General features: G+C 51.0%; 1 protein-coding gene and 1 long non-coding RNA gene across 4 annotated transcripts in view; both read left to right on the plus strand.

Moving 5' to 3' along the window:
- Window positions 1-10,035, plus strand: part of LOC122426631 — a 28,651-nt gene extending 18,616 nt beyond the window's left edge. Inside the window, exons 3-4 of one of the 2 annotated variants that reach the window (XR_006265200.1) lie at window positions 9,272-9,275; window positions 10,024-10,035. This is a non-coding gene — a long non-coding RNA (uncharacterized LOC122426631). The remainder of the gene's footprint in view (window positions 1-9,271; window positions 9,276-10,023) is intronic. The other variant, XR_006265201.1, reaches the window with a different exon arrangement.
- Window positions 10,036-13,047: 3,012 nt separating this feature from the next.
- On the plus strand, window positions 13,048-16,117 carry FAM43B (family with sequence similarity 43 member B). 2 transcript variants are annotated; one of them, XM_043445699.1, is made up of 2 exons: window positions 13,048-13,299; window positions 14,162-16,117. In XM_043445699.1, the coding sequence occupies exons 1-2, from the start codon at window positions 13,277-13,279 to the stop codon at window positions 15,027-15,029; spliced, it is 891 nt and encodes a 296-aa protein (XP_043301634.1). In that variant the 5' UTR covers window positions 13,048-13,276; the 3' UTR covers window positions 15,030-16,117. The 2 variants fall into 2 exon arrangements, with proteins under 2 accessions (XP_043301634.1, XP_043301633.1); XM_043445698.1 differs by lacking the exon at window positions 13,048-13,299 and having other exon boundaries at window positions 13,921-16,117.
- The last annotated feature ends 266 nt before the right edge of the window (window positions 16,118-16,383 follow it).

Genomic DNA, 16,383 nt, shown 5'->3' on the forward strand with positions numbered 1-16,383 from the left:
AGGGTTGGCTCTAAGCTGTTTTTTTTCAGACTGGAGAGAATGAAAACTGAGTCAAATAACGGGAACACATCTCACTCAGCTATTCAGCAACTATCTTCCGAGTTCCTACTATGTTCCAGATGCCAATCAGGGCAGTGTGGAGTTAGGAGTGCAAAAGATAGACATAGAGGACTTCCCTGGGGGTCCAGCGGCTAAGGCTCCACACTCCCAATGCAGGGGGCCCAGGTTAGAATCCATGCTCAGGGCACTGGATCCCACACGCCACAGGTAAGAGTCCACATACTGCAACTAACGATCCTGCATGCCATAACTAAGACCCGACACATAAATAAGTAAATATTTTTAATAGTAAATAACTATTAAAAAAAAAAGATGTATTCCCTGTCCTAGGAGTTCCCGAAGCCTTGGGAGCCTTAGGAGTAGAGGAGGGCAGGAATTAAATAAATGATTGCACAAATAATGAATTGATGACTGTTGTGATACATGTTTCAAGAGATACACCCAAGGAAGTCAGGACAGTTCGTCCAGGGAACTATTTTCCTAAGAGAAGTGACTTCTAAGACGGCTTGAAAGATGAACGGGCTGGAAGAAGAGATGAGAAAGAAGAATGGGGACCAGAGGGAACAGCATGTGGAAAAGACCTGGGGGGCAAGATGGTGCTTAGAGGTTAGAGGCGCTGGGTACAGTACAGCTGAGGCCCAGAGATGGGGGCAGAGGTACCTTGTAGGGAAGCTGGGCAGGGGGAGAAGGGGGTGCAGCCTGAGCTTTGGAGCCCCTGTGACAGACTGAGGATTATATTCAGTACCTTTCGGTAATCTAGGAAAACGGTACAGATGAACATATTTGAAAGGCAGAAACAGAGACACAAATGTAGAAAACAAACATATGGACACCAATAGGGGAGAGGGGGTGGTGGGATGAATTAGGAGATTGGGCCTGACATACACACACTGCTATGTATAAAACAGGTAACTAATGCGAACCTGGGCTTCCCTGTGGCTCAGATGGTAAAGAACTTGCCTGCAATGTGGGAGGTCTGGGTTCAATCCCTGGGTCGGGAAGACCCCCTGGAGAAGGGAAAGGCTACCCACTCCAGTATTCTGGCCTGGAGAATCCCATGGACAGAAGAGCCTGGCAGGCTACAGTCCATGGGGTCTCAAAGAATTGGACACAACTGAGCAACTTTCACCTCACTTCCATGAGAACCTACTATATAACACAGGGAACTTGACTCCATGCTCCGTGGCGATCTCAGTGGGAACGAAATCCAAAAAAGACGGGATATACGTGTACAACTGTTTCACTTTCCCGTAGAGCAGAAACTTAACGCGACACTGTAAAACAACTCTACTCCAATAAACATTTTAAAACAAAAATCCAAAGCATAGTGGCTTGAAACAAAAATAACTTTATTATCTCACAGTTTTTGAGTCAGGAATTGGGGAGCAGCTGCTTGGCTGCATGATCCTGATTCAGGATCTCTCACAAGGTAGATGTCAGCTGGGGCGACAATCAGCCGAAAGCTTGACTGGCGAGGAGGGTCCGTTCCCACAACGGCACCCTCACCGGGATGGTGACCTGGCGGAAGGCCTTAGCTCTTTGCCAAGTCCTCATGTGTCCTGTGTCCTCATGACATGGCAGCTGGTTCCGGCCAGCAAGAGTGATCCAGGAGAGAACAAGGCTGCTGCTGCTGCTAAGTCACTTCAGCCGTGTCCGACTCTGTGCAACACCATAGACGGCAGCCCACCAGGCTCCCCCCGTCCTTGGGATTCTCCAGGCAACAACACTGGAGTGGGTTTCCATTTCCTTCTCCAATGCATGAAGGTGAAAAGTGAAAGTGAAGTCGCTCAGTCGTGTCCGACTCTTAGCGACCCCATGGACTGCAGCCCACCAGGCTCCTCCGTCCATGGGATTTTCCAGGCAAGAGTACTGGAGTGGGCTGCCATTGCCTTCTCCAAAAACAAGGCAGAAGCCACCCTAACCTTCGTGTTCTAGCCTCAGAAACCAGCCGGTGTAATAGCCAGAAAACCTTTCCATTACTCAGGTCGGCCCGATTCAGGGTGGAGGGGGCCACACACAGGCATGAATACCAGGAAGTAGGGTTCACTGGGACCCGCCTTAGAGGCTAGCTCCACCAGGAATGTCTTACACATCACTACCTGTCTCCAGGTGCCCCCACAGTATCCAGTTTTGAACTCATGCGTGTGTTGTCGTTCAGTTGTGTCTGACTCTTTGCAATGGACTGTAGCCCACCAGGCTCCTCTGTCCATGGGATTCTCCAGGCAAGAATATTAGCATGGGTTGCCATTTCCTCTTCCAGGGGATCTTCCCAACCCAGAGATCGAACCTACATCTCCTGTGTCTCCTGCCTCGGCAGGTGGATTCTTTACCACTGAACCACCTGGGAAGCACCCACCCAATAAAATGACTCCTTTGATGAGGGAATATCCAAACCAGAAGGAATTAGTCCAACTTCTTCATCTGGCATCACCATATCCTACTGAATGGATACATAAATAAATGTGGATTAATCGACTGACATGCATTTAGGTATCTTGAGCACCATGATGAACCATCATGAGCACTGAGGAGGGGTTTCCATTCGACATGGAGAACTAACGTCCCCACTCCTTCCCCACGCCTCCCTAAAATGACAATGACGGAACGGAAGTGGCATAAACTGACAAGGAAAAGGAAGGAGGCCATGACAGCCGCTGAGTGGTGTTGACGACATGTTTGAGGATGGAAGGAACGTGGACGGGGGAGCAAGCTCAGTGGAGCAGAAATAATGGAAACCCAAAACGAGTCAAGTCGTGTCCTGCTAAGGAGCCCCAGAAACCCAGGAACCCCACACCCCAGACATCTCTGGTGACAGCAGATCAGGTATAAAAACTGAGGATCCGTGAGAGCCTGCAGTGAAAGCCCTAGGTATTCTCCCCTCTCTGCAGCAGCCTGGAGATTCCCACCCCACCTCCTGCATCAGAAGATCGGAGCTCTCCTCTCTGGGGAGACCTACCCCAGGTGCCTCTGGCCTGAGGACTCCAGGGGTAACAGAGGGTTCGGAGGCTCCATCCGGAACAGCCAGCCCACCTACTGATCAGTGAGACCTCCAGGAGGCCCCGTCTCCACTCTGCCCCCGGAATCCTGGCAGCCGGGTTTATACAGCCCCGCCCCCACGAGCAGGAGGCGGCTGGAGCTCTCCCTGGGGACCCCGGCCAGCCCAAAAGAAGAGACCTACAGATTTCAACACTGGAGGGTGGTTAAAAAAGGGAGTGAGGGACTAACCTGGTGGTACAGTGCGCGGGAGTCCGCCTGCCAATGCGGAGACTCGGGTTCGGTCCTTGGTCTGGAAGACTCCACGTGCTGCGGAACATCTCTGTCCACGCTGCACTAATACCCAGACCCCGCGCTAAGCCACAGCTACCGAGCCTAGGCGCTGCAGCTACTGAAGCCCGGGGGCCTAGCCCGCGCTCCGGGACAAAAGAAGCCGGAGGACCCCAACGAGGAGTGAACCCTGTTCACTACAACCAGAGAAAGCCCTTGTGCAGCAACAAAGACCCGCTGAAACCATAAACAGGAAAAAAATATATATATATATTTTTTTTTAAATAGAGCTGGATGGTGGTTAAAGTAGTAAAACAGATTTGGGGGGGTCGGGGGCAAAAAACAGCAGTTAAAAAAGAAAAAAGATTTTATTCAGGAATGATTGCAATAGAGAAACCTCAGGATAGAACTGGCATCGATTCCAAATACAACAAGAACAAAGGGGCATTTCAGGGCGGGCCGGGGTGGGGGTTGTAGTATAGGTGAAAGGCAAATTACTGAGAGGAAAAATCAGAGCTAAGAGGGGATTCTAACTAAACCACAGAGGCAGACCCGAGTGATCAGCTATCAACAGGGGGAATGACGGGAGGGTGAGGAATTTGACCAGATATCATCAAGGGTGATCAGATATCCAGGGGGGATTCTGTCTACACTGACTTAACAAGATTCTTCCTAAAATTGGGTGATGCAGGATAGAACAAGGATGAGGGACAAGCATGGGGTCTGGTTGAGAAAAGGATTCAGAGGAGCCTGAGTCAAGTCTGCTCAAGGAGTCTTTTGTCGGGGTTTCTTTGTAACCTGGCTGAGCACGTCATCAGATAAGGAGGCCCACACATGACAAGTTCTGTTCATCACCCTCCATCTCCCATACACAGTGTTTCAACCAGTGTGTGAGCCTCTCAGATAGGACTTAGATGACAGTGATTATCAGACATTAGAGGAAAGCTGGAAGCATGATAGAGTTGTATATCTTTCAATTAAAAAAACAAAACAGGGAGAAAGAACTCAAGGAGCAGAGCAATGCATGAAACTGAAAAAAGAAAAAACCTTTTAGAAACAACTATAACTAGAAAACGCTAAAGATTCCACAAAAAAAAAACCTTAGGATAAACAAATTCAGCAAAATAATCAGGTATAAAATCAACATACAAAAATCTGTTACATTTCTAGCCACGAACAATTTCTGAAAAGAAAAATTAATTTAAAAATTCCATGTACAATAGCATCAAAAAGAATAAAATACTTATGAATAAACTTCACCAAGGAAGTGAAAACTACAAAATATTTCTGGACAAAAACTAAAGACAACACAAATACAAGGCACTGAAGACCCCCGCCCGCATGGATCAGACGCTGAGACGCCAGTGCTGCCCAAAGCAGTTTATAGATTTGATACAAACCCTATCAAAACCTCAGTGGCATTTTTTTTTCCAGAAAGAGGAAAATAATCCTAAAATTCACATGGGATCTCAAGGGACCCTGAAAAAGACCAAGTTCGGAGGTCTCACACTTCCTGATTTCAAAACTTATTACAAAGCTAAAGTAACCAAAACACTGTGGTACTGGCATAAAGACAGACATATAGACCAAGAATAGAATAGAGAGGAAAACAAATGCTTGCACATACGGTCAAATGATTTTCAATAAGGGTGCCAAAGCCAATCAATGGGAAAGGGACAGTCTTTCCAACAAATGGCATTGGGAAAACTAGATATCAACATGTAAAAGAGTGATGTTGTAGCCGTACCTTATACCATATGCCAAAACTTACACAAAAATGGATCAAAGACTTAAAAACAAGACCAAAAACTATAAACTCTAGGGGGTTAATATCCAAAATCTATAAAGAACTCCTGTGATTCAACAACAACAACAAAAGAATAATCCAGTTTTTAAATGGGCAAAAGATTTGAATAGCCATCTCTCTAAAGAAAACATACAAATAGCTAATGAGTACATGAAAAAGTGCTCAACACCACTAATTAGGGAAATGCAAATCAAAACCACAATGAGATACCACCTCACCTCCATCAGGATGGCGCCTATAAAAAAAAGAAAGAGTGAGAGAGAGAGGAAGGAAGAAAATAATGACTGTCGGTTAGGATATGGAAAAGTTAGAGCCCTGTGCAATGTAAATTGGCGCAGCCATTATGGAAAACAGTATGGTAACTCTTCAAAACATTAAAAATAGAATTATCATATGATCCAGCAATTTCACGTGCCGTTATACATCCCAAAGAATTGAAACCACAGTCTCCAAGAGATATTTACACAGCCATGTTCATAGCAACATTATTCACACTAGCCAAAAGGTGGAAGCAACCCGAGTGTCCACCAGTGGATGACTGGATACACAAAATATATGTGTGCAATGGACACTGTCCAGCCTTAAAAAGGATGTAAATACTGACACATGCTACCTCATGGTTGAACATTAAGGACATTATGCTAAGTGATATAAACCACTCACAAAGAGACAAATGCTCTGTGATCCCACTTATACGGGGTATCTAGAGCAGTCACATTCATAGAGACAGAGGGTTAAATGATGCTTGCCAGGGGATGGGGATGGGCGGATTGGGGAAGAAATGGAGTATAGAGTTTCGATTTTGCAAGATGAAAAAGTTCTGAAGATCAATTGCATGACAATGTGAATATACTTAACAATACTGAACTGTACACTGAAGAATGGTTAAGATGGTTAATGTAATCTTCCATGTGTTTTATTGCAATTAAAATTTTTAAAGCAACTATAATTCATATTTTGAGAGACACAGGAGATAATATTACATCCATGAATAAGAATAGGCTATTAAAAAAAAAGAGTAAGAAATTGCTCTTAAAATGAAAAATTATGAGAAGAGACATGAAAATCCAACTAGAAAATTTGGAAGTTAAAGTTGAGGTAATGTCCCAGAAAACAGGACGTTTTTCAAAACGGAAAATTGGAAAGAATATTTTGAAAAAGTAGAGGATCAGTCCAAGAGGTCCAACATCCAACCAAAACAGAAAAAAACAAAAAACAGAAATGGAATGGAGGAAATTAGCACACTGAAATGTCCCCAAATTGATCTTTAGATTGAGAGATTGGTTTCTACATGGACAGGTTCACCCAGTGCCCGTGATAACTGCACATTTGAAACTTTAGAGCTCTGAGAGATACTAAAAACATCCAGAGAGAAAAATCAAGTTGCACATACACAGGATCAGATGTCAGAATGTCATCTGACTCTTGAACAGCGACAATGGATCATCTCCCCAAAATTCTGAGGGCAATTTATTTCTAGCCTAGAACTCTACACCCAGCAAAACTATCAGTCAAAGCTACTGGAATACATACTCTGCCGAAAACAAGGAAATAAATTCTGGCTGGGGGGAAGCAGAATTTATTCTTCACTGTGGCATGTCGGGTCTTTAGTTAGAGCATGCAAACTGTTTGTTGCAGCATGTGGGATCTAGTTCCTTGGCCAGGGATGGAACCTGGGCCCCGTGCATGGGGAGCTTGGAGTCTTAGCCACTGAACCACCAGGGAGGTCCCTGTGTGTTTGTTTTTAATGAGGTGACTAAATAGCTCTAGAAAAGCAAAAACGTTGTCCAATAAGGAAAAATCAGATCATAACACACTTCGAGGTTCAGCTATGAACAATAGTTCCATAGTTATTAATATTATACTTAAACAATGAATACTGATGCAACAGCAATAAAATGCTATAACTAAACTGAGAGGCAAGGAGGGGAAATAATGTGTGGGATGAGATGGATGAAGGGAATTACATCTTCATCTTCCATAGAAGGGAGGCAATAGACACAGTTTCAAAAAGTGGAAAATCTGAATTCAATGTGTTATTTAAAAATAAGAAGGCATATGACAGAAGTGCCATCTAAAATGTGTAAGAGAGGGGTTGTCTTTGGAAGTGAGAACTGAGATTGGGGAAAGGATGGGGCAAATGACTGATTTTTTAATTATATGCCTACGCTAAGTCAGTTACCTGACTTCTTCACCTAATGCAAGTGTAAATATGATAGATGGGCGTCCCTGGTGGCTCAGTGATAAAGAATCGACCTGCCAGTGCAGGAGACACAGAATCGTTCTTCTGACTCGGGAAGATCCCACACACGGCAGAGCAACCAAACCTGTGGACCACAACACCTGAGCCTGTGCTCTGGAACTCTGGAGTGGCTGCGACTGAGACCGGGCGCCTCGAGAAGCCACCGCAATAAGAAGCCCATCCTAGGCAACTAGAGAGGAGCCCCCACGGGCTACAACTAGACCAAAAGCCCATGCGGCGATGAAGACCCAGCACAGCCAAAAATAAATCAATTCTAGAAATAAACTGAAGGTAGAGATCGCTTTGTAAAAAGTTTAAATACTCAAGCAGCGGTCAGCTGTAAAAACAATTGCTTTTCTTATAAACACTTAGATTATCACTGTCATCTGTAAATCCATTTACCAAAAAACCACACATTACTTTTTTATTGCTTAGAAAATAAAATTATGCTCTAGTAAGTAAAAAAAATTAAACTGAAAAAAGAAAAAAAAATCCAACTACATGCTAGTCTATGAAGCAGCGATGGTGCTGCTTTGGAACCGGTATGCGGGACAAGAAGCAGCAGTTAGAACCAGATATGGACAACGGACTAGTTCCAAATTGGGAAAGGAGTATTTCAAGGCTCTATTTTGTCACCCTGCTTATTTAACTTCTATGCAGAGTACATCATGTGAAATGCTGGGCTGGATGTAGCACAAGCTGGAATCAAGATTGCTGGAAGAAATATCAACAGCCTCAGATATGCAGAAGACACCACCCTAATGGCACAAAGCAAAGAGGAACTAAAGAGCCTCTTGATGAAGGTGAAAGAGGAAAGTAATAAAAATTGGCTTAAAACTCAACATTCAAAAAACTAAGATTATGGCATCTGGTCGCGTCACTTCATGGTAAATAGATGGGGAAATAATGGAAACAGTGGCAGACTTTATTTTCTTGGGCTCCAAAATCACTTTGGACTGTGACTGCAGCCACAAAATTAAAAGATGCTTGCTCCTTGGAAGAAAAGCTATAACCAACCTAGACAGCATATTAAAAAGCTGAGACAGCATTTTGATGACAGAGATCCATAAATCGAAGCTACGGTTTTTCCAGTAGTCATGTATGGCTGTGAGAGTTGGACCATAAAGAAGGCTGTTGTTGCTCAGTCCCTCAGTCAAGTCCAACGTTTTGCAACCCCATGGACTGCAGCACATCAGGCTTCCCTGTCCTTCATTATCTTCTGGAGGTTGCTTAAACTCATGTCCATTGAGTAAGCGATGTCATCCAACCATCTCATCCTCTGTCATCCTGTTCTCCTGCCTTCAATTTTTCCCAGCATCAGGGTCTTTTACAATGGGTCAGTGCTTTGCATCAGGTAGCCAAAGTACTAGAGCTTCAGCTTCAGCATCAGTCCTTCCAATGAATGTTAGGGATTGATTTCCTTTAGGATTGACTGGGTGGATCTCCTTGCAGTCCAAGAGACTCTCAAGAGCCTTCTCCAACACCACAGTTCAAAAGCATCTATTCTTCTTTAAGGTCCAACTCTCACATCCATACATGACTACTGGAAAAACCATAGCTTTGACTACGCGGACCTTTGTTGGCAAAGTAATGTCTCTGCTTTTGAATATGCTGTCTAAGTTTGTTGTTTGTTCTTTGAATATGCTGTCTAGCTTTTGTTCCAAGGAGGAAGTGTCTTTTAATTTCATGGCTGCAGTCACTGTCCGAAACGATTTTGGAGCCCAAGAATATAAAGCCTGTCACTGTTTCAATTGTTTCCCCATCTATTTGCCATAAGTCATGGGACCAGATTCGAGGATCTTAGTTTTTTGAATGTTGAATTCTAAGGTAGCTTTTTCACTCTCCTCTTTCACCTTCATTAAGAGTCTCCTTAGTTCCTTTTTGCTTTCTGCTATTAGGTTGGTACCATCTGCCTATCTGAGGTTATTGTTATGCAGATAAAGAAGGCTGAGCAACAAAGAATTGATGCTTTTAAACTGTGGTGTTGGAGAAGACTCTTGAGAGTCCCTTGGACAGCAAGGAAATCAAATCAGTCAATCTTAAAGGAAATCAACCCTGAATATTCACTGGGAGTGTTCAGTTCAGTTCAGTCGCTCAGTCGTGTCTGACTCTTTGTGACCCCATGGACTGCAGCACGCCAGGCCTCCCTGTCCATCACCAACTCCCGGAGTTTACTCAAACTCCTGTCCATTGAGTTGGTGATGTCATCCAACCATCTCATCCTCTGTCCATCCCTTCTCCTCCCGCCTTCAATCTTTCCCAGCATCAGGGTGTTTTCCAGTGAGTCAGTTCTTCACATCAGGTGGTCAAAGTATTGGAGCTTCAGCTTCAATGTCAGTCCTTCCAATGAATATTCAGGACTGATTTCCTTTAGGATGGACTGGGTGGATCTCCTTGCAGTCCAAGGGACTCTCAAGAGTCTTCTCCAACACCACAGTTCAAAAACACCACTGGAAGTGTAACAAGATGGAAAGGGGCAGGGCACAACTTTTGAAAGAGTGACATAGCCCAAGGACACAACATAAACCAATTAGGATCAAATGGGAACAAGATGGCAAAGGAGACTAGACCTTAATCCTCAATCAGCAAGTGAAATGACACACCCAGAGGTGCCCCAACAGTTCCAAGGCACTGTCAAAAGACCACGGAGTGGGTGGTGGCCTAAATCCTGGAAATCTCCACCCCTTCCCAAAAATAGTTGGCATAATCCTCCCACTCATTTGCATATGAAATTACCCAGCCTAAAAAAAAAAAAAAAAAAAAAAAACTATGGTGTTGGAGAAGACTCTTGAGAGTCCCTTGGACTGCAAGGAGATCCAACCAGTCCATCCTAAAGGAGATTAGTCCTGGGTGTTCATTGGAAGGACTGATGTTGAGGCTGAAACTCCAATCCTTTGGCCACCTGATGCGAAGAGCTGACTCATTTGAAAAGACCCTGATGCTGAGAAAGATTGAGGGCAGGAGGAGAAGGGGATGACAGAGGATGAGATGGCTAGATGGCATCACTGACCCTATGGACATAAGTTTGAGTAAACTCTGGAGTTGGTGATGGATAGGGAGGCCTGGTGTGCTGCAGTCCATGGGATCACAAAGAGTCGGACACAACTGAGCAACTGAACTGAACTGACTGATAAGAACTAACCACACTCTGTCTGTGGAGTGTACTTCTCTCTGAATCTGAATAAATCCACATCTTACCTATTACTTTGTCTCTCACTGAATTCTTTCTGTGATGAGACATCAAGAACCTGAGCTTCATTAGGCCCTGAAACCAGGTACTGTGGGTTTTGGCTGGGTTCGAGTCCCAGCCACATGGGTTCAAGTCCCAAGCAGGGTTTTGTCTGCTGAATCAGTCCCGAATATTCATTGGAAGGACTGATGCTGAAGCTGAAGCTCCAACACTTTGGCCACCTGATGCGAAAAGTCTCTAGACTTTCTGGAAAAGAGAAAACTCACTGGAAAAGACTCTGATGGTGGGAAAGACTGAGGGCAGGATAAGAAGGGGACGACAGAGGATGAGATGGCTGGATGGCATCACCAACTCAATGGACATGAGTTGGCGCAAACTCCGAGAGATGGTGAAGGACAGGGAAGACTGACATGCTGCAGTCCATGGGGTTGCAAAGAGTCAGACACTACTTAGTGACTGAAGAACAATAACAGCCATGGCTGGGAGAGAAGGGAAGGAAGACTTAACGGCAGAGACAGCCTTGAGCTCTACCTGGATGAATGGGACCAGGCTGGCCTCTCCAGCCTGCTGAATACAAAGAACAGTGGAAGTTCCTGGGAAGCTGGGCCTTTCCAAGGAACAAGTTTAGAGGCGGAAGAGCTGAAGTGGGGAGGTGGGGGGGACACCAAGCCCAAGGGTGTAAGAAGGACCCTGAAAGGAGGATCGGTCCCAAGGAGGCTGTGGGAGGAAGGAATCCTAGCCATGGAGGCCGAGGTGAGTTGTCAACAAGGTAACAAAGTGGCTAATGATGTCAAATGCTGCTTCGTGGTCCAGAGGACTTAACACAGACACAGGGCACTGCACCCTGTGATCTCACACTGTCCGGGGAGACTGCCCACCACCACCACCCACAGGAGGCTTTTCCAAAAGCAGTGAGAAGGGACAGAAGCAGGACTACGTGAGGGCGTCTACACTAGGCTCCCAAGCATGCACTCTGTGATCTCACACTGTCCGGGGAGACTGCCCACCACCACCCCCCACAGGAGGCTTTTCCAAAAGCAGTGAGAAGGGACAGAAGCAGGACTACGTGAGGGCGTCTACACTAGGCTCCCAAGCGCAGCACATTTCCACCCACAGCACCCCGTCCCTTCTAGTTCTCTGGGAGGCAGGACGCTTAGTTACTGGATCAAAGGCAGGCAGTGCTTGGGACACACTTGGCACTAAAGAAATGGTTGGTCAGCAGAGATCTAAACTGAACGGGGCTTCCTGGGTCACGACATGGGAACCCCAGCAGCCCCAGGAGGCTGTGCCTTCCCCAAAGCTTGGAGGCAGCTCGGCCGCACAAGCGGAGACTTCGCTGCTGGCTGCTCCCACCTGCCTCCTCATGCTCATGGGGAAGAGGACCTCAGAGGCAGTGAGGTTCACGGGGTGGCTCCTCCTGCCTCCCAGAGCCTGTTTTCTCATGGAGAAAGGACAGGGTGGGGACAGTAGGAGGCTTCCATCCATGTCCTTCTTCAGTGATTTTTTTTTTTTTTTAGCCACAAGCACATATTACTTTTATAATGAGCAACAAAGAATAAACACATTTTCAAGTTGAAAATAAAATGAGGCTGCAGGAGGCCAGCCCATCTCGGAGGCCCCCTCCAAAGCTAAGATGCTGCAATTCTAAGTAATTTCTTGTCTTTATTTGCTTGTCCTGTGAGGAGCATTTGGTGAAGCAGCCTTGTGTGTGTGTGTGGCGGGGGGGATACTCTTGTATTCCCCCCACAGATGCTGGGCCCAGCCGGCTGGCCCCGGACGTATGTTGCCAGCCTGTGGGACATATCATCTTCCCAATGTCCCCACTCTGGGAGGTCACCTGGTGTGACGGGGCCTAGCCCAAAGCTCTGGGCTCATTCCTGGCCTGGAAGACTCCCCAAATGACCTGTTCTAAAGCCACAGAAAGGGCTTGGGTATGGGCTCTGTGGGAGACTCCTGGAGCCCCATCGGAGCAGTCCTGGAGTTCTAGGGAGTTTGTTGTGGTTTAACAAATCCTGGAAAGGGGGAGTTGTGGCCCCACGCCCAGGGCCCACTGCCTCTTTCCCAGCACAGGAGAACTCCCTCGCTAGTAAGAGCCCCACTGGAGGGTCTCAGGGCAGGATAGAACATCCCCCATCCATACCCAGTATATGAAGAACTCACAGAAGAGGAAGGGCCCCCACGTGGGTCAGTCAAGCCTGAGTGGGACCCTAGTTCCACCTCCTATCAGCCCTGTGACCTTGGGCAAGGCCCTTAGCTGAGGCCAGGCTATCCTGAGATAAAGAGGTCAAGAATGCAACGCCCCCAGCCCCGCCCAGGTGGTGGGGAGCAGGAGAGGTCTCACAAACCGCAATGTAACCTGTTTAATCCTGGGAGGGTCCAGAGGCTGCCCCTTGGCCAAAGGAGCTTTTAATCTGCATTTCCCCCACAGACCCCGGTCGGCTCTGGAAGTTTCCCCACCCGCAAAGCGTCCCCTCCGGCGTTAGTCCAGGCGATAGCCACTACCAGCCGCTGCAGCGGGGGGACTGGTCTCCCAGCCCCGGCGCACCGGGCTGGCCCACGACCTTGGAGGAACCCGGGAGAGAAAGCTTCACCCAGCGACAGTACTTTTCCACTGCACTGCTCGGCCACCTCGGCTGGCTTTCTGCTGCGCAGATAGGAGGCGAAGGGAGCCAGGCCGGCCCCGGGAGGAACCCACCCGAACTCGCGCTCAGAGATGCGGGGAGGCAGGAGCTGCGGGTAAGGGGCAGTGGGCATCCGAGAAAGAGGAGGGGGGCACCGAACCCTCCCAGAGGGGCTGAGAGGGCGACCTGAGAAACTTGCACTGTCAAAGCCCTTGGGTCGATTTCAAGCGCTTCCTGCTCCTTGACCTCCGACAATAATGATTAAACCCGACCCACCGCGCCTGTGCCGGGTCTCAGGCGAAGAGCCCCGCTGGCCGGCGCGGGGGGAGGAGACGGAGGAGGGGACGAGAGAGCTAGCGGTCCCGCCCGGTGATGTAGGCAGCCGGGGGAGGTGGAGCCGCGACGCCTGGAGGAGTCCCCACCGCAGTCGCGGCTCTCGGTCTACCCCTCCGAGCAGCCAGCCTCCAGCCCCGGCTCCGGCGACCTCCCCGCCGCCGCAGTTTGGGCGGCTGGGACCGCGGGGTGCCCCCCTCTTCGTATCGGGGGGGCGCGTCTCCACCCCGCCCAGCCCCTGCCCCTCCTGGCTTCCCGGACGGCTGGAGCGACTCCCGGGGAAAGCTGTTCCCGGACGCTCAGGGCCGTCGCCCGGGCATCTCGGCTGCCAGCCCGGCTGGGCACCGGGCATCTGCGAAGCCAGCTAGCCCTGCCTGGCACTGGGCATCTGCGGGCACCGATTGTCCCCGGCGCCGCCCAGCTTCTCGAACGCCCTGGGCCGCGGGCTTCTGGGCGCGCTCCCCTCCCCCGGCCGCCGGGCCGGCCGCCCGCGAGCTCCCGGCGCCCCCAGCCCCTCGGGCCGCCGCCGCAGCCGCCGCGATGCTGCCCTGGAGGCGTAACAAATTTGTGCTGGTGGAGGACGACGCCAAGCGCAAGGCCAAGAGCCTGAGCCCCAGGCTCGCCTACACGTCTCTGCTCTCCAGCTTCCTGCGCTCCTGCCCGGACCTGCTGCCCGACTGGCCGCTGGAGCGCCTGGGCCGCGTGTTCCGCAGCCGGCGCCAGAAAGTGGAGCTCAACAAAGAGGACCCGACCTACACCGTGTGGTACCTGGGCAACGCCGTCACCCTGCACGCCAAGGGCGACGGCTGCACCGAGGACGCCGTGGGCAAGATCTGGGCGCGCTGCGGGCCGGGCGGGGGCACCAAGATGAAGCTGACGCTGGGGCCGCACGGCCTCCGCATGCAGCCGTGCGAGCGCAGCAGCCCGGGGGGCCCCGGGGGCCGCCGGCCGGCGCACGCCTACCTGCTGCCGCGCATCACCTACTGCGCGGCGGACGCGCGCCACCCGCGCGTCTTCGCCTGGGTCTACCGCCACCAGGCGCGCCACAAGGCGGTGGTACTGCGCTGCCACGCCGTGTTGCTGGCGCGGGCGCATAAGGCGCGCGCCCTGGCCCGCCTGCTCCGCCAGGCCGCCCTGGCGGCCTTCAGCGACTTCAAGCGCCTGCAGCGCCAGAGCGACGCGCGCCACGTGCGCCAGCAGCACCTCCGCGCCGGGGGCGCCCCCGCCGCCTCGCTGCCCCGCGCCCCGCTGCGCCGGCTCCTCAACGCCAAGTGCGCCTACCGGCCGCCCCCCGCCGCCGAGCGCGGCCGTGGGGCGCCGCGCCTCAGCAGCATCCAGGAGGAGGACGAGGACCAGGACGAGGACGCGGGGCCGCGCGAGCGGCCGGAGGTGCTCAGCCTGGCCCGCGAGCTGAGGACGTGCAGCCTGCGGGCCGCCCCGGCGCCTCCGCCGCCCTCGCAGCCCCGCCGCTGGAAGGCCGGCCCCCGGGAGCGAGCGGGCCAGGCGCGCTGAGAGCCGGAGGTGGGGGGCGCGGGGCGGATGGACAGGCCTCGCGGCCCCAGAACCGGCCGGCCTGACGTAGAGCCTCCGGCCTCGGCCCTGCCCACTACGGCTTCCCCGTGGTCCCCCCACCCCGCCCTTGCCTCCCTCGTGGTCTCTGTCCGCCCCGCGCCTCATCCTGGCTCAGGGTGACGCCTGACATGCCCTTGAGTGTGGGGGGCGGCGAGCTGGGGGAGCAGCAGTATTCCGTGTTCGCCCCCCACGCCCGGAGTCTGCCGGCGCCCTCCACTGTGGAATTGCCTCCCCGACGCTTAACACCAAGCTGCTTTGCCCATAGGCCACGCCCTGCCTCCCCAAACATCCTCTCTAGAGAAGGGGGCTTGGGGAGGAGACTCTTCCAGAAAACCAGGAAGGTGGCCTTGGATCTTGGCCCCGGGGGGAGACAGTGGGTCTGCCCGTAGCCAGGGTAGCCCTGGGCAGGCATTCTTAGAGCGGGAAGAATAGTGGCCCCGGAGAGCTGAGGCCAGGCCCCAAGTGGCACCTGAGTCCACTGCCATACCACACAAGGAAGCGTGCCCAGCCTCTACGCATGGCCTCTCCACCCCTTGGAGGACTTCTGGGACTTGGCTGCTCTGCCTGTAGAGAAAACGGGGATGTTCCTACCACCCCGAACAACAGACGGCCAGGAACAGCCCTGTGCAGCAGGCCGCGGCCCAAGCCTGTGTCCTGGTGCCCGCAGGCCTCCTCACCCACCGTCTTTCTGCATACAAATGTGTGTGGGTCCTCACTCGGCGCCCCACAGCTAGGACCAAGACGTGGCCTCCAACGGAGGTAAGAGGACATCTGGCAGGTGTTTGAGGCACTGACCACCCAGCAGATGGACAGGGGAGAGATGTCCCCAAGCCAAGGCTTGGCAGAGCCGGAGGGTACTGACAGCACCCGGCTTCTGACAGCAAGATGAGGCTGGAGAGTGCGGTGACCCCACCAGGGGAGTGGGCCCCTGCCCACGTGTCTTTTAACAAGGTCACTAAAAGCCCAAAGATCTATGTGTCACCAAATGATCATTGTAAATAAACCGTTCCTGCTTTTTCAGCCTGTCACCACTCTTGTGTTGTGCTTGATGCCAGGCCTGTTGACGGTGAAAAGATGATCATCAGACCCTTGAAGGGCAGGAGAGGTCCCAGGAAGCATCCCCCGTAGCAGCTGGAGCCAACTCTCAGGAGTGGGGGGGTGACGAGAGAGTTGCTGCCAGGACCCTGTTCCCTTCATGTCAGGAGAGGAGACAGAAGCAGGTGCCTTGCCTGCAAATCACATGGGCTAAGCCTGGGAGGGGTGTCAGCTGTCTGTCTCGGCCTCCTGGAATGTC

The sequence above is a fragment of the Cervus canadensis genome, chromosome 24 (genome assembly GCF_019320065.1).
Source record: "Cervus canadensis isolate Bull #8, Minnesota chromosome 24, ASM1932006v1, whole genome shotgun sequence".
In the NCBI taxonomy this organism is placed as follows: domain Eukaryota; kingdom Metazoa; phylum Chordata; class Mammalia; order Artiodactyla; family Cervidae; genus Cervus; species Cervus canadensis.

What these genes read in the sequence shown, in the direction of transcription:
- FAM43B (XM_043445698.1), top strand. Translation starts at nt 14,058, where the DNA reads ATGCTGCCCTGGAGGCGTAACAAATTTGTGCTGGTGGAGGACGACGCC.